Below are 17,727 nucleotides of genomic sequence, written 5' to 3' on the forward strand. Positions count from 1 at the left end.
ATGAGATGAGTATGTAAACCAAGTGGCATAGTTAAAGTGGCTAGTGATACATGTATTACATAAGGATGCAGTTGATGATATAGAGTACAGTATCTACGTATGCATATGAGATGAATAATGTAGGGTAAGTAACATATAAGGTAGCATTGTTTAAAGTGGCTAGTGATATATTTACATTTCCCATCAATTCCCATTATTAAAGTGGCTGGAGTAGAGTCAGTGTCATTGGCAGTAGCCACTCAATGTTAGTGGTGGCTGTTTAACAGTCTGATGGCCTTGAGATAGAAGCTGTTTTTCAGTCTCTCGGTCCCAGCTTTGATGCACCTGTACTGACCTCGCCTTCTGGATGACAGCGGGGCGAACAGGCAGTGGCTCGGGTGGTTGATGTCCTTGATGATCTTTATGGCCTTCCTGTAGCATCGGGTGGTGTAGGTGTCCTGGAGGGCAGGTAGTTTGCCCCCGGTGATGCGTTGTGCAGACCTCACTACCCTCTGGAGAGCCTTACGGTTGAGGGCGGTGCAGTTGCCATACCAGGCGGTGATACAGCCCGCCAGGATGCTCTCGATTGTGCATCTGTAGAAGTTTGAGTGCTTTTGGTGACAAGCCAAATTTCTTCAGCCTCCTGAGGTTGAAGAGGCGCTGCTGCGCCTTCCTCACGATGCTGTCTGTGTGAGTGGACCAATTCAGTTTGTCTGTGATGTGTATGCCGAGGAACTTAAAACTTGCTACCCTCTCCACTACTGTTCCATCGATGTGGATGGGGGTGTTCCCTCTGCTGTTTCCTGAAGTCCACAATCATCTCCTTAGTTTTGTTGACGTTGAGTGTGAGGTTATTTTCCTGACACCACACTCCGAGGGCCCTCACCTCCTCCCTGTAGGCCGTCTCGTCGTTGTTGGTAATCAAGCCTACCACTGTTGTGTCGTCCGCAAACTTGATGATTGAGTTGGAGGCGTGCGTGGCCACGCAGTCGTGGGTGAACAGGGAGTACAGGAGAGGGCTCAGAACGCACCCTTGTGGGGCCCCAGTGTTGAGGATCAGCGGGGAGGAGATGTTGTTGCCTACCCTCACCACCTGGGGGCGGCCCGTCAGGAAGTCCAGAACCCAGTTGCACAGGGCGGGGTCGAGACCCAGGGTCTCGAGCTTGATGACGAGCTTGGAGGGTACTATGGTGTTGAATGCCGAGCTGTAGTCGATGAACAGCATTCTCACATAGGTATTCCTCTTGTCCAGATGGGTTAGGGCAGTGTGCAGTGTGGTTGAGATTGCATCGTCTGTGGACCTATTTGGGCGGTAAGCAAATTGGAGTGGGTCTAGGGTGTCAGGTAGGGTGGAGGTGATATGGTCCTTGACTAGTCTCTCAAAGCACTTCATGATGACGGATGTGAGTGCTACGGGGCGGTAGTCGTTTAGCTCAGTTACCTTAGCTTTCTTGGGAACAGGAACAATGGTGGCCCTCTTGAAGCATGTGGGAACAGCAGACTGGTATAGGGATTGATTGAATATGTCCGTAAACACACCGGCCAGCTGGTCTGCGCATGCTCTGAGGGCGCGGCTGGGGATGCCGTCTGGGCCTGCAGCCTTGCGAGGGTTAACACGTTTAAATGTCTTACTCACTTCGGCTGCAGTGAAGGAGAGACCGCATGTTTTCGTTGCAGGCTGTGTCAGTGGCACTGTATTGTCCTCAAAGCGGGCAAAAAAGTTATTTAGTCTGCCTGGGAGCAAGACATCCTGGTCTGTGACTGGGCTGGGTTTCTTCCTGTAGTCCGTGATTGACTGTAGACCCTGCCACATACCTCTTGTGTCTGAGCCGTTGAATTGAGATTCTACTTTGTCTCTGTACTGGCGCTTAGCTTGTTTGATAGCCTTGCGGAGGGAATAGCTGCACTGTTTGTATTCAGCCATGTTACCAGACACCTTGCCCTGATTAAAAGCAGTGGTTCGTGCCTTCAGTTTCACACGAATGCTGCCATCAATCCAAGGTTTCTGGTTAGGGAATGTTTTAATCGTTGCTATGGGAACGACATCTTCAACGCACGTTCTAATGAACTCGCACACCGAATCAGCGTATTCGTCAATGTTGTTGTCTGACGCAATACGAAACATCTCCCAGTCCACGTGATGGAAGCAGTCTTGGAGTGTGGAGTCAGCTTGGTCAGACCAGCGTTGGACAGACCTCAGCGTGGGAGCTTCTTGTTTTAGTTTCTGTCTGTAGGCAGGGATCAACAAAATGGAGTCGTGGTCAGCTTTTCCGAAAGGGGGCGGGGCAGGGCCTTATATGCGTCGCGGAAGTTAGAGTAACAATGATCCAGGGTCTTTCCACCCCTGGTTGCGCAATCGATATGCTGATAAAATTTAGGGAGTCTTGTTTTCAGATTAGCCTTGTTAAAATCCCCAGCTACAATGAATGCAGCCTCCGGATAAATCGTTTCCAGTTTGCAGAGAGTTAAATAAAGTTCGTTCAGAGCCATCGATGTGTCTGCTTGGGGGGGGATATATACGGCTGTGATTATAATCGAAGAGAATTCTCTTGGTAGATAATGCGGTCTACATTTGATTGTGAGGAATTCTAAATCAGGTGAACAGAAGGATTTGAGTTCCTGTATGTTTCTCTCATCACACCATGTCACGTTAGTCATAAGGCATACGCCCCCGCCCCTCTTCTTACCAGAAAGATGTTCGTTTCTGTCCGCGCGATGCGTGGAGAAACCCGCTGGCTGCACTGCTTCGGATTGCGTCTCTCCAGTTAGCCATGTTTCCGTGAAGCAGAGAACGTTGCAGTCTCTGATGTCCCTCTGGAATGCTACCCTTGCTCGGATTTCATCAACCTTGTTGTCAAGAGACTGGACATTGGCGAGAAGAATGCTAGGGAGTGGTGCACGATGTGCCCGTCTCCGGAGTCTGACCAGAAGACCGCTTCGTTTCCCTCTTTTTCTGAGTCGTTTTTTCAGGTCGCTGCATGTAATCCACTTCGTTACACTTGTTGTAAGGCAGAACACAGGATCCGCATCGCGAAAAACATATTCTTGGTCGTACTGATGGTGAGTTGACGCTGATCTTATATTCAGTAGTTCTTCTCGGCTGTATGTAATGAAACCTAAGATGACCTGGGGTACTAGTGTAAGAAATAACACGTAAAAAAACAAAAAACTGCATAGTTTCCTAGGAACGCGAAGCGAGGCGGCCATCTCTGTCGGCACCGGAAGTCAAAAGATCCACTATGCAATCTGGTTTCCGAGCTGGTCATGGGTGCACCTCAGCCACGCTCAAGGTCTTATACGATATCATAACTGCCACTGATAAAAGACAGTACTGTGCAACCGTCTTCATCGACTCTGATTGACAGACTCCATAGCCTTGGCTTCTCAAATGACTGCCTCACCTGGTTCACCAACTACTTCTCAGAGTTCAGTGTGTTAAATCGGAGGACCTGTTGTCCGGACCTCTGGCAGTCTCTATGGGTGTGCCACAGGGTTCAATTCTCGGGCTGACTCTTTTCTCTATATATATATCAATGATGTCGCTCTTGCTGCTGGTGATTCTCTGATCCACCTCTACTCAGACAACACCATTCTGTATACTTCTGTCCCTTCTTTGGACACTGTTAACTAACCTCCAAACGCGCTTCAATGCCATACAACACTCCTTCCAAGGCCTCCAACTGCTTTTAAGTGCAAGGAAAACTAAGTGTATGCTCATCCACCGATTCCTGCCCGCACCCTCTCGTTCTCATTGTAAATGAGAACTTGTTCTCAACTGGCCTACCTGGTTAAATAAAGGTGAAATAAATAACAAAATACCAATTCAGTGAATAAGGAAGTGTAGCTCATCCCAAACATTCAGCATCACATTGACACAATGTCCTTGGCATGTTAGTTTCTAATGTTACATAAATGTTCTCTGCATGCAGCTGGCTTGAATCATACCTCTGTGAATAATCCCTGTCTCACCATAACCTGCTCAGTATGGTTTGTTGTAACCCTCCTGCTCATTTTGGTCCCCCTCCCCAGGTACCCCAGAACTGGGCCTGCCAGAGAGGAAGGAACTGGAGACCAAACTGAAGGAGCGGGAGGAGTTCCTGTTACCTATCTACCACCAGGTAGCCGTGCAGTTTGCTGACCTCCATGACACCCCGGGACGCATGCAGGAGAAGGGCGTCATCACGGTGAGACGACATTGTCACAAAGTCACGCTGAAGCAAAAGTGATCAACAGAGATTGTGTCAGAACACTATGAAAATGAAGGGTGTAATAGGGTCCCCCATAGCTATATGAGAAGAAATTTGAGTTTTTCTTTCAAATCTAACTCATACACACAACTGTGTCTATGCGGTGTGTGAGTAACCAAGCCTGTATTACCCAGGATGCAGTAGCCTGGTACAGTTGATGAGATGCCTAGGGAATGGTGTGTTCCAATCTCTCTCTCAGGCTGTGAGATGTGTCTTTATAATTATCTGCTGATGACCCGGCCCATCACCTCAGCAAGCACAGAACAGCCCCAGGCAGGATTCCGGGCTCTCTATCACACACACGCGCTCACACACTCGAAACACACACTCATGTACGCACAATGGGTTACTTCATGAGAGAAGACTGCTGGGGCATTTTTGTATAAGAGATGACGATCTCTGACGCTCTCAAGATGCCTGCAAATGCAACCGCACAATAATCTGTGATTGACAGACACACAGATTCCCATTAGAATACGAAGGACCAATGGATATCTCTGGGGGTCTCTCTTGCACTGTGGCAATTTTAGCATGTAAATCTTGGTGAGCCAATCATGGTGCAATGCTCTTATTTCTGCTGGCCCGCCCCACCACCACAAAGCATTGAGTTAGACTGGAACACCTGCATTTTGGAGCAAGAAAACAAGAGACCATGTGTGTGTGCGGCTTTATTAACTATTAATTATATATATTTTTTTCACATTGCTTTCAAACTGATATGTGACACGTATTAATAACAAAATATGTACCTCAAAGCAGGTGTTGCTCAGCCCAAATAAATGACAGGATGCCACTGCTTGCACTCAAGTTCTCATATCATGATGAACAAATATTTTATTCAGTTCAAAATAAATAATAAAACCTGTATGGAAACTAAGTATTTTGTTTTGGTGATAACTCTACATTATACGACTCTTTAAATGTTAAAAGTACAGTGTCAGCCAGTATGGCTTGTCTGTGAGATATATCCTCTCTGAAGCTCTGGTGTGTTTGTGTGGTTTGATGGTTTCCCAGGACATCCTGGAGTGGCGGACGTCACGTCACTTCTTCTACTGGCGTCTGAGGCGTCTGCTGCTGGAGGACACGGTCAAGATGAAGATCCAGGTGGCCAACAGCGATCTGACTGATGGACAGATTCAGGCCATGCTGAGACGCTGGTTCGTAGAGGCTGAGGGGACTGTCAAGGTGACTGGCCACTACCTGCTCCTCTACTTTCCTTAAACCTGCCCACCACAGCACCGAGACACTGACGGTCACTGTCGGCTTAGAGGCTGCAGAGTATATCTACACCTTCCTTTACGGTCTCATTAAAGTATGGTTTTAGTCATTTTCAAAAACCAATACATTCTGATCAGTTAAATTTCAAACCAGGAGTTGTTGTGGTCTTGGATATGGCTAGGTAGAAATAACCTGATGTGATGGTGATAGAAGAGATGTCCCTCAGCCCAGACTTCTGCCTTCAGGGGTGACTAGAAAAAGCCCAGCTCCTGAGGTACACTGAGAGTATATCTTTAGAAGCGGCCGTCTTGTTAGCTTAATACATTACTCCAATCAGGACCGGCTATCTTAAGCTACAATTAATCCGAGCCCTGGCACGTGCAGATAGGAGTGCGACACACTGTTTCTTAATTAAAATCAAACGGATAAAAAATGATTAATAAGGGCATTAAATGTTCTTGCGGGCTACAAGCAGGAGCGCTCTTAAAACGGTGTGAGGTCACACCCTCCCAATCTGCCTAAGCCCCCGTCTGCCTTTGTTTGGGATCAGACTGGCTGTGCTCATGAATAGGGATCTCTCTATCAGGTCCAGTCAAAAAGGCATCGGTGGTCTGCTTTGTAGCTCTTTCACTTCTGAAAGGATATTATTATTATTATTATTATTATTATTATTATATATATTTTTAACTTTCTTGGTTTGCTAGTTCAAACGCTCAAGGCTATGAAATAATTATTGTAGTTCTCTCCTGCTCGAAAATGGGCTAATTTAAGGCCAAAGAGTCATCTTCCCCTCTTCTCTCTGTGTACGTGTGCAGGCGTATCTATGGGACAGCAATGAGGAGGTAGTGGAGTGGCTGGAGAAGCAGTTGAAGGAGGAGGAGGGAGCCAGGTCTATCGTTGACGAGAACATTAAGTACATCCGCAGGGACCACATCCTCAAGCAGATCCGCAGGTGAGACAGACGGCCTGTTTAACAGGCTGATCACTGGGAACTTTACCGGCCTTTAGATGTCCGCTAGCAGTCAACTCAAAGCCTTGTATAATACCATCTGTTTATACAGGGGGATATTTCCTGGTGTCAGGAAAGTGCAATGTCACTGATTCCTACAGAATCCATTTATTCCATGTAATCTTTTGTTTTGCTGTGCATTGCTGTAATTTTACACAATCTCATCTCTTTTCTTAGCCTGGTCCAAGCCAATCCTGAGGTTGCCATGGATTCCATCGTGCACATGACCCAACACATCTCCCCAACACAGCGTGCTGAGGTGGTGCGCATCCTGTCTACCATGGATGCTGCACCGGCTGCCACCTAAGCCTCATTTATACCTGGTTCTAACATGTCCTTTGTCTTGATCTTGTCCACATTCTGATCTTGTTCACATTTTTATAAAGGTATGATCACAAAAATCTATATCTTCCTGACCACCTCCGGAGTTAGTCAGGGACCCATTGTAAACAGATCAGGATGGTCAATCCATTTAAATCATTATACCGGTCTCTAAAACCATTGACGGGTAGCTCCATTGACTAATGGCATCAATAATTGTCTTACAAAAAATATTTCTATTTTGAAAGAATATCTGTCACATGATTTGCATACAGGGAGGCACCAGGAAATCTGGTCACAGTGGTTGGCGGATAAGAGACATTTTACTACCATGTGTAGATCAAATTATGTCACATGCTCTGAATACAACAGGTGTAGACTTTACTGTGAAATGCTTACTAATGAGCCTTTTCCCAGCAATGCAGAATTAAAAAGTAAGAAATTAGATAAATAAAATAAGGTATTAATAACACAATCAATTAAATATTGAGGCTAAATACAAGCAGTACCGAGTCGATGAGCATGGATACCAGGTAGTTGAAGCAATCAGGAAAGATGAGCGTATCACCAGTGTGTGAGTATGCAAGAGAGTCAGTGTTTTTTTTGTTTTTGTTTTGTTTTTTTAAATATAAAAGGGTATTTATCAGAGGCAATGTGGGCGCAATCAGAATGTGAATATGATCTGGACAAAGGACTCACATTAGCACCAGTTATAAACCTAGAGGGCCTCTCTTCCTGGCCCCACTGTCTCCGGTGCACTGCACCCTGGCACTGCCCCTGTGGAGGAACTGTGTTGGAAACTGGGGTTGGAGGAGCCAATGAGTTTGTGCTGTTACTGATCAAACTGTTGGCAATGATTCTGGAGGGAAGGGGGACTGATGTCCAGGGTAATGAATTTACACAAGTCTTACAGAATGTGTGTTCGTGTTGATAAACTCCTTCCTAATATTGAGTTGCAACCCCTTTTGCCCAGAGAATAGCCTCAATTTGTTGGGGCATGGACTCTACAAGGTGTTGAAAGCATTCCACAGGGATGCTGGGCTATGTTGATTCCAATGCTTGCAACAGTTGTCAAGTTGGCTGGATGTCCTTTGGGTGGGGGACCATTCTTGATACACACGGGAAACTGTTGAGCATGAAAAACCCAGCAGCGTTGCAGTTCTTGATACACTCAAACCGGTGCACTTGACACTTACGATAGCCCGTTCAAAAGCACTTAAATCTTTTGTCTTGCTCATTCACCTTCTGAATGGCACTCATACACAGTCCATGTCTCAAGGCTTAAAAATCCTTCTTTAACCTGTCTCCTCCCCTTTATCTACACTGATTGAAGTGGATTTAACAAGTGACATCAATAACTCATCATACTGTAGCTTTCACCTGGTCAGTCTGTCATGGATAGAGCAGGTGTTCATGTTTTGTACACTCAGTGTATCTAATATATGTGTATATGTAAGTGCAATTTGAAAAATTATCAACAAAGCAGAGACCAGAAACGATATACTTGTATAGCTAACATGAATGAGGCCAAGCTTGGGGACTACACAATTGACCAAAGTGGAAGCAGCTCTTCATCCATTTGCAATCACAAAGAGCCTCTGTCCTATAGGACAGGAAAACATGCATTTGGTTTTGGGGTGTTTTGATGGTTATCTTGAAAATAAAATGCCAGAAGATTGGAACTTTTGGAGGGAGCACTTATTTACTGCTAAAACCCAGGATAGTGAGTGTTGCGTGGCGCTACCGGGGCATTGTGATTGGGGAAAGTAGGCCGATCTGCCCTGGGCCTGGAGAGACGAGTCCAGCAGGAGGAGAGGCCAATTCATACCAACCACACTGGCCCTGGGGTGAGACCAGGGCAGGCAGACACGCTGAAGCAGATAGACGAGCGGCTGTCGCCTTACACACGTTGCTTTGAATACACCTTACGGTTCTATTACTTACATCAGGCTTTAGTGCAGCACAGCTTGCTCTGTAGTATACTAAAGGTCTGACACAGAAGCAAACACTATCAATGGTAATTGTTGCCATAATGGTTAAGAATGAGTAGTTTTCTACCGTGGGGTATATTTTTGGCAATTATTGTAGCTTATTCCAACCAAAGGAAAACATGTTCAAAATGTGTTTTTCTGTATTTGTTTTTGTTGAAAATGTGAAGCATTTAAGTGACTAATGTATGAAATGGCAATCATGTTAAAGAGAACTAGGTACTGTACACTGGAGTTATACAGTCAGTATTACAAGTGTTTTAAAATGTTCACTGTAATTTTGAGTTAATTATTGATCCGCAGTTCTTTCTCTCCATGGAGTCATTGGGATCGGTGTTTGCTATTAAAAAAATGTTTGCTTGCTCACTCAACCTCTAGGCCTAGGTCCTATTACTACAACATTCAAATGTACAAAGTATCTGAAATGGAGCATACACAACAACTTGTCATTTTATATAGTTTAATAACCAGTGGTGTAAAAATACTTTAAAGTACTACTTAAGTAGTGTTTTGGGGTATCTGTACTTTACTATTTATATTTTTGACAACCAATGTACTTTCTACGCCATACATGTTCCCTGACACCCAAAAGTACTCGTTACATTTTGGATGCTTAGCAGGACAGGAAAATAGTCCAGGTCACATACTTCAAGAGGACATCCCTTGCCATCTACTGCCTCTGATCTCTGGCAGACTCACTAAACCCACATGCTTTGTTTGTATATTATGTCTGAGTGTTGTAGTGTGCCCCTGGCTATCCGTAAATACAAAATAAACTGCTGTTTGGTTTGCTTAATATAAGTAATTTTAAATTATATATTTTTTAAATATGCATATATTAGCATCTGGGACTTAGTAGCAGGCAGTTTACTCTGGGCACCTTATTCATCCAAGCTACTCAATACTGCCCCCCAGTCACCAAGAAGCATTTGAGCAAATCAGCTGTTTTGTGGCAAGGTAGGGGTGGTACATAGAAGATAGCCCTATTTGGTAAAAGACGAAGTCCATAATATGGCAAGAACAGCTCAAATAAGCAAAGAGAAACGACAGTCCATCATTAGTTTGAGACAGGAAGGTCAGTCAATCTGGAACATTATAAGAACTTTGAAAGTTTCTTCAAATGCTGTCGCAAAAACCATCAAGCGCTATGATGAAACTGGCTCTCATGAGGACCGCCACAGGAAAGGAAGACCCAGAGTTACCTCTGCTGGAGAGTTCATTACAGTTACCAGCCTCAGAAATTGCAGCCCAAATAAATGCTTCACACAGTTCAAGTAACAAACACATCTCAACATCAACTGTTCAGAGAAGACTGTGTGAATCAGGCCTTCATGGTCAAATTTCTGCAAAGAAACCACTATTAAAGGACACTAATAAGAAGAGACGTGCTTGGGCCAAGAAACACAAGCAATGGAATTTAGACCAGTGGAAATCTGTCCTTTGGTCCGAGTCCAAATATGAGATTTTTGGTTCCAACTGCCGTGTCTTTGTGAGATGCAGAGTAGGTGAATGGATGATCTCCGCATGTGTGGTTCCCACCATGAAGCATGGAGGTGATGTAATGGTGCTTTGCTGGTTATACTGTCTGTGATTTATTTAGAATTCAAGGCACACTTAACCAGTATATCTACCACAGCATTCTGCAACAATACGGCATCTCATCTAGTTTGCGCTATCATTTGGTTACCATTTGTTTTTCAACAGGATAATGACCCAACACACCTCCAGGCTGTGTAAGGGCTATTTGACCAAGAAGGAGAGTGATGGAGTGCTGCATCAGATGACCTGACCTCCACAATCACCTGACCTCAACCCAATTGAGATGGTTTGGGATGAGTTGGACAGCAGAGTGAAGGAAAAGCAGCCAACAAGTGCTCAGCATGTGGGAAGTCCTTCAAGACTGTTGGAAAAGCATTCCAGGTCAAGCTGGTTGAGAGAATGCCAAGAGCATCAAGGCAAAATGTGGCTACTTTGAAGAATCTCAAAATATTTTGATTTGTTTGGTTACTACATGATTCCATGTGTTATTTCATAGTTTTATTCTACAATGTAGAAAATAGTACAAATAAATAAAAACCCTTGAATGACTAGGTGTGTTCAAACTTTTGACTGGTACTGTAAGTATTCAGACCCTTTACTATGAGTCTTGAAATTGAGGTCAGGTGCATTTTTTTCTCCGTTGTTCATCCTTAAAATGTTTCTACAACTTGATCTGGGTCCACCTGTGGTAAAATCCATTGATTAGACTTGATTTGGAAAGACACACACCTGTATATATAAGGTCCCACAGTTGACATTGCATGTCAAAGCAAAAACCAAGCCATGAGGTCGAAGGAATTGTACATAGAGCTCCGAAACAGGATTGTGTCGAGGCACAGATCTGGGGAAGGGTACCAAAACATTTCCATCACAACCCATTTTTTTTTTTAGGTATATTAGTATATTATGTAAAATTTACATTGATTTGTTTTAGATATGGAAATCATATGGTTGTTATCATAATTTCACAAAAAGTTGGGGTGGAAATATCTTATTTTTCATGATGTTTTCAGCTGTGACCAAGGCAAGTTTATATATTCAGGGATGGGGTTGAATTATTAATAGTAGGAAAACCTTAAAAATTACTTAAAACAATATTCCATACAAGGTCATGTACAAATGAGTTAAATAAATTGTATGATATTTCATTTTCAACTAAAATGGATGTTTAATGATGATGGAAATTACCTTTGTCTCTGGCTGTCTGGGGAAAATGACAAATATATAAATTCCTAAATTGTAAGATCACAGACATTATCAGATATTGTTTCTGGAGAAATCAAATATAAATATAATACTGGTAAAATGGTGTTTCAATAAGTTTTTATTTCTGACAGCTTGCAGGGCCAAAGTGCCCGAAGTTACAGAATCACCAAATAGGACATGAATAAAATAATAATAGGTTACACAAACATTCTTTTCCATTCATACAAAGTGTCGAGTGAATTGCCACAGTAGATTTGACACAGTAGATGGTAAATAAGGAAATACTGTACTTTTTTATATTGTACGGAATGCTTGTAAAATGAATAAATCCCCCTTGGGGCTCTATTCAAACTAAAGAGTTACAGATTCCGTGATAAAAATGTAAAGGTAATTTCCGTTTGAGGCGACATATGCGGCATTTACCATGAATACAGTCTCTGTTAAAGCGGGAACACTACCCTTTAAATTTGTGTCATGCTGTTAAACTGAACTTCTGCAATTCGGATTGAAAAGATGTTCAAAAAGGACACTACATTGTTCCGATTACAATACCAACCAGAGGGCGAACATATCTTGAAAGACGTTGGTTGCAAGTAGGACTAACTTTAAGGCAACACACACATTTTAGGGAGTGGTAATGAGGTGACCAATAATGGTTGCAACTGGAGATCAGCTGTGCGGGTGAATTTAGCATGTAGGCCTATTCATGTTTGAATGACATCAACTGGCGATAATCTAGTGTTATTTGATTATATTCCAATAGGCTACCCGTTAGCCTATCCATTGTCACATCATGGAAAACCGATAATAGGTTAGTCCAGGGCTTCCCAAACTCGGTCCTTTGCTGAACTAACGCCACTGGACTGGTCACTAGATCGCCCAGCACTCATGAATCTTGGAGCCGGAGCGCGCTGCTTAGATCACTGCGCTATGGCAATTCACAATGCTCTCTAGCAAGCACTAAAATAATACTGATACGTAGGCACGTCGTTTTTTATCATTTTGTTTTAAACTTCCCGAACCATAGCACTAACCTTAAGGACTCACTAACCTTAAGGACGCACTAACCTTAAGGACTCACTAACCTTAAGGACGCACTAACCTTAAGGACGCACTAACCTTAAGGACGCACTAACCTTAAGGACGCACTAACCTTAAGGACGCACTAACCTTAAGGACGCACTAACCTTAAGGACGCACTAACCTTAAGGACGCACTAACCTTAAGGACGCACTAACCTTAAGGACGCACTAACCTTAAGGATGCACTAACCTTAAGGACGCACTAACCTTAAGGACGCACTAACCTTAACTGTAACTGTAAGTCCACACAGGCACTGAGGTAACCCGAAAACATTTATTCTACCTATTGCTTGCCTTCAACATATAAAACCATTGATTAAAAATAAATCCCTAACGAAAAATACATCTACCCCTTAAAAATGTCAATTTACAGTTAACAAAAATATAAAACACAGGATGCAGCAATTTCTAAGGTTTTACTGAGTAACAGTTCATTCAGTCAAAAACAGGCAATCAGTCAAATGAAATACATTAATTAGGCCCTAATCTATAGATTTCACATGACTGGTAATACAGATCACAGATATCTTTAAGAAAAAGGTAGGGGCGTGGATCAGAATACCAGTTAGTATCTGGTGTGTCCACCATTTGCCTCGCAGCACAACACATCTTCTCATAGAGTTGATCAGGCTGTTGATTGTGGCCTGTGGGATGTTGTCCCACTCCTCTTCAATGGCTGTGCGAAGTTGCTGGATATTGGTGGAAACTGGAACATGCTGTCGTACATGTTGATCCAGAGCATCCCAAACATGCTCATTGTGTAACATGGCTGGTGAGTATGCAGGCCATGGAAGAACTGGAACATTTCCAGCTTCCAGGAATTGTGTACAGATCCTTGCGACATGGGGCGGTGCATTATCGTGCTGAAACATTAGGTGATGGCAGCGGATGAATGGCACGTCAATGGGCCTCATGATCTCGTCACGGTATCTCTGTGCATTCAAATTGCCATCAATAAAATGCAATTGTGTTCATTGTCTGTAGTTTATGCCTGCCCATATGCCACCATGGGGTACTTTGTTCACAATGTTGACACAGCAAACCGCTCACCCACACCACGCCATACACGTGGTCTGCGGTTGTGAGGCTGGTTGGACGTACTGCCAAATACTCTAAAATTATGTTGGAGGCTTATGGTGGATAAATGAACATTCAATTCTCTAGCAATAGCTCTGGTGGACAGTCCTGCAGTCAGTGGGCCAATTGCTCCCTCTCAACTTGAGACATCTGTGGTATTGTGTTGTGTGACAAAACTGTACATTTTAGAGTGGTCTTTTATTGTCCCCAGCACAAGGTGCACCTGTGTAATGATCATGCTGTTTAATCCGCTTCTTGATATGCCACAACTGTCAGGTGGATTGATTATCTTGGCAAAGGACAAATGTTTACTAACAGGGATATAAACTAATTTGTTAAGAACATTTAGGAGAAATAAGCTTTTTGTGCATATGGAACATTCCTTTATTTCAGCTCATGAAACATTTAACCAACCAACACTTTACATGTTGTGTTTACTGTATATTTTTGTTCAGTGTACTATAATCCACATAAAAATCTCTTCATGGCAAAGTGACGGTGGCCTAGCCCATGGACAAATAGATGATCCATGATAGATTATCACACCACCATCATACTTCAGCAATTCTGCCAAATGCAGTGAGAGAAGTATAATACTTGGCGAGAGACATTCTGATTACTCTGAAATTATATTCTCTTCTCATGCCTCAACCCACAGATGATCAGTGGCATTTTTTAAAACATTTATGGGCTTTTAAACTTCAACCGTCTTAAGAGGGATGAGACGAATCAAACAAATAGTGAGGAATCCATCTCATCCCTTTAGTTGTTTTTCCTGTCTCACTTTCATATCGTCCCCTTGGCTCTGTCAACTCTATTACCATCCTACCAACAAATATGTAAGACAAATTGAGTTGCATACACCCAATACCCATCACAATTATGGGAGACCCAATAAGAAAATGAGTAATTTGGTGGTATAATTGGAAATGCGCCTTGCCTGGCCTCTCCGGTCTCCCAGAGGGCTTTGCTCATTTGTAGAGGCACGCTAGGCTGGCTAATTCCAGCGCTAATCACTGACAAACTGCAGCATCAGACCCTTCCTCCACTACTTCCTCCACTACTTCTACTGGAGCGGAGAGAACGGGATTGTTTGGAGAAAGTTACGAGGAATTGCTTTGTTAGGTTTGGCATGGCTGCTTGTTTGGTTTTTAAGTGGGGTTTTTTCCCCCATAATAAGTTTAAAAACAACATGTTTAATCACCAACTAACTCTGGGGTGGGTTAAGTTCCCTCCATTGGTCAGCAGACAAATCACCTGACAGACATAAAATGGGGATAATAGAAACAACTTTTTATTGATTTATTTTTATTTAACCAGGCAAGTCAGTTAAAAACAAATTCTTATTGACAATGACGGCCTACCAAAAGACAAAAGGCTTCCTGCGGGAACGGGGGCCTGGGATTAAAAATAAAAATAAAATACAATGTAAATATAGGACAAAACACACATCACAACAAGAGAGAGAGTTTGAGTGTTTGTTGCAACTTGGCAAAAAAAATAATTCTGATAGTATCAAAGTCACATATTTAAACCTAATGAAGAAAACCGTATCTTCAAGTCAATGCGGCAGATTCCAAATCAGTCAGGTCCATTCTGGGTTCTGCCTTCTGTTCTGCATCTCTCCTACTAGCTCAGAGCATGTCACTCCCGCACTGCACCTTCCGCAAAAAAATCTTTTTGTATTTAACATGGCAAGTCAGTTAAGAACACATTCTTATTTACAATGGCAGCTTACCCCGGCCAAACCCGGACGACCTCTCTATGGGACTCCCAATCACGGCCGGATGTGATACAGCCTGGATTCAAACCAGGGACTGTAGTGACACCTCTTGCACTAAGATGCAGTGCCTTAGACCGCTGTGCCACTCAGGAGCACAATGCGTTCTTCCCGAATAGTGAGCGATACAACTCAGTCCTACACCATCAAGGAGAAAAACATTTTAAACATCACCTTTTTCAATAACAAGAAGCATGGCAAAATTATGATCAAACCTGGCTTCGCCACAGACTTAACATTTTAATGTGACAGAAGAGGAAATCAACCGATGACAGAGGGAAGACACAGAAAAGAAGGAGAGGTCTCAATCATGCATTGGGAGCAGGAATAATTCCACATTCATGCGTCTCAATGACTTGACGGTACTTGAGAGATAATGCCAGTGACCCAGTTGCAGGATTCCAATTAGGGAGGTATATGCAATAGGCCAGATGAGACAGAGAAGGGTCTTTACGGAGCCCAGTGCCGTCTGATTACGGCCTGAACACAAGTGTCTGTCACTGTCTTTGACAGGCCTGTCCATGACAAAAAGCAGACCAACACAGGCAGGCAGGGAATCAGGGAAAGGCCCCAGCTGCTCTCAATCTACATCTTGCTGAGCTGCCTCCTCCTTCCCTGACCAGCTCAGTCATTTCAATCAGTCAAATGTTCCAGCCAAAGTGGCTCTACTCAGATAGATAGGCCAATAGAGCCTAATTTTGAGACGGGGCTAGTTTTGTTTGTGTACGACGACTGTCTGCACATAGATCACAACTGTTTTCTACATCCATAAAACAATGTTCAGCGTTTACATACAAATGTACATCCTGAGAAGCCTGTGTGCGTCTGTCTGCATATGGAATAGACACTAGATGGCAGTATGTGATGCCCCCAGAAGTGACATGTCTCTGTTAATTGTGTTGAGATTATTAGAGAATCAAGGGAGCCAGTTGACCTGTGCTGCTCCGGTGCAGCCAGTTGACCTGTGCTGCTCCAGTGCAGCCAGTTGACCTGTGCTGCTCCAGTGCAGCCAGTTGACCTGTGCTGCTCCGGTGCAGCCAGTTGACCTGTGCTGCTCCGGTGCAGCCAGTTGACCTGTGCTGCTCCAGTGCAGCCAGTTGACCTGTGCTGCTCCGGTGCAGCCAGTTGACCTGTGCTGCTCCGGTGCAGCCAGTTGACCTGTGCTCTCCATTCTGAACTAACATCTAGACTGGTGCTGTTCATAAGCCTTTAGAGGAGAGGGCCAGACCACAGGAAGAGGCATGTGTTTATCTCCTGGGTTCTGCCTTCTGTTCTGCTATGCATCTCTCCTACTAGCTCAGAGCATGTCACTCCCGCACTGCACCTTCAGCAAAAACTGTAGTGGTGTCAAACAACCTATAGTTTGTGTTGGCCAGGGTAGAGAAGTAACCACTCCTACAATAGCATGCTATACAGATTATAACCTATTACAGATCTGTGTGTCCACTACAGCATAACAGTCAGTGCAGGGTCCCAGTATCTGTGTAATGTGTTGTGTTAAAGAGGAGCCTTGTGTTGTTCTCAGGGGGCAGGGAGCCAATGTGTCTGTCAGCCAGCCACAGGGGCTTAATCCCCAATCCTCATTTGAAATGCGCCACCAGGGTCAAGGATTACAATACATTCTGATCATCACCACATAATGCATAAATTCTCATTCCGCCTGAGCTCGGTAAATATCGGCTGGGGAATACTGAGGAGCGCAGGGAAGACAGGGGAGGAGGAGGCTCAGAACCCAGCCTAAAATAGGACTGACTGACTGACTGACTGTGTGTGTGTGTGTGTGTGTGTGTGTGTGTGTGTGTGTGTGTGTGTGTGTGTGTGTGTGTGTGTGTGTGTGTGTGTGTGTGTGTGTGTGTGTGTGTGTGTGTGTGTGTGTGTGTGTGTGTGTGTGTGTGTGTGTGTGTGTGTGTGTGTGTGTGTGTGTGTGTGTATCTGTGCACGAGGGAGAGAAGACGGGAGACGAGGAACAGGGGAGCTGAAGTGTGGTTGGAGGTGCAGCCTGCCTCAAATTGCATCTCCTATATATTACATGCAGAAATGTGCCATGATGAATGTCTAAATACCTTCTAGAGGACTTAAATGTGCACAGGTGTGCAATGTGCATGAAATGTATGCATGACACTTGCATGTGTGTGTCAAGAGGGCGGCAGGGTAGCCTAGTGGTTTGAGCGTTGGACTAGTAACCGGAAGGTTGCAAGTTCAAACCCCCGAGCTGACAAGGTACAAATCTGTCTTTCTGCCCCTGAACAGGCAGTTAACCCACTGTTCCCAGGCCGTCATT

At 44.0% G+C, this 17,727-nt stretch overlaps 1 protein-coding gene and 1 long non-coding RNA gene across 8 annotated transcripts in view; one reads left to right on the forward strand and one right to left on the reverse strand.

Annotated features, from left to right (window-relative positions):
- The window catches only part of LOC112257620 (acetyl-CoA carboxylase), a 51,413-nt gene extending 43,583 nt beyond the window's left edge, over window positions 1–7,830 (forward strand). For all 7 annotated transcript variants that reach the window (XM_024431322.2, XM_024431324.2, XM_024431325.2 and 4 more), the window contains 4 exons: window positions 4,009–4,163; window positions 5,241–5,411; window positions 6,260–6,396; window positions 6,631–7,830. In XM_024431322.2, the coding sequence (XP_024287090.2) occupies window positions 4,009–4,163; window positions 5,241–5,411; window positions 6,260–6,396; window positions 6,631–6,760 (593 nt within the window). In that variant the 3' untranslated portion in view covers window positions 6,761–7,830. The remainder of the gene's footprint in view (window positions 1–4,008; window positions 4,164–5,240; window positions 5,412–6,259; window positions 6,397–6,630) is intronic.
- Window positions 7,831–15,039: 7,209 nt separating this feature from the next.
- LOC121847152 lies at window positions 15,040–17,251 on the reverse strand. The gene is made up of 3 exons (XR_006084053.1): window positions 16,605–17,251; window positions 15,405–16,520; window positions 15,040–15,327 (listed from the first exon to the last, which is right to left on the reverse strand). It is a non-coding gene; the product is annotated as an uncharacterized LOC121847152 (long non-coding RNA).
- Between the last annotated feature and the right edge of the window lie 476 nt (window positions 17,252–17,727).

The sequence above is a fragment of the Oncorhynchus tshawytscha genome, linkage group LG09, assembly GCF_018296145.1.
Source record: "Oncorhynchus tshawytscha isolate Ot180627B linkage group LG09, Otsh_v2.0, whole genome shotgun sequence".
Classification (NCBI taxonomy): Eukaryota; Metazoa; Chordata; class Actinopteri; order Salmoniformes; family Salmonidae; genus Oncorhynchus; species Oncorhynchus tshawytscha.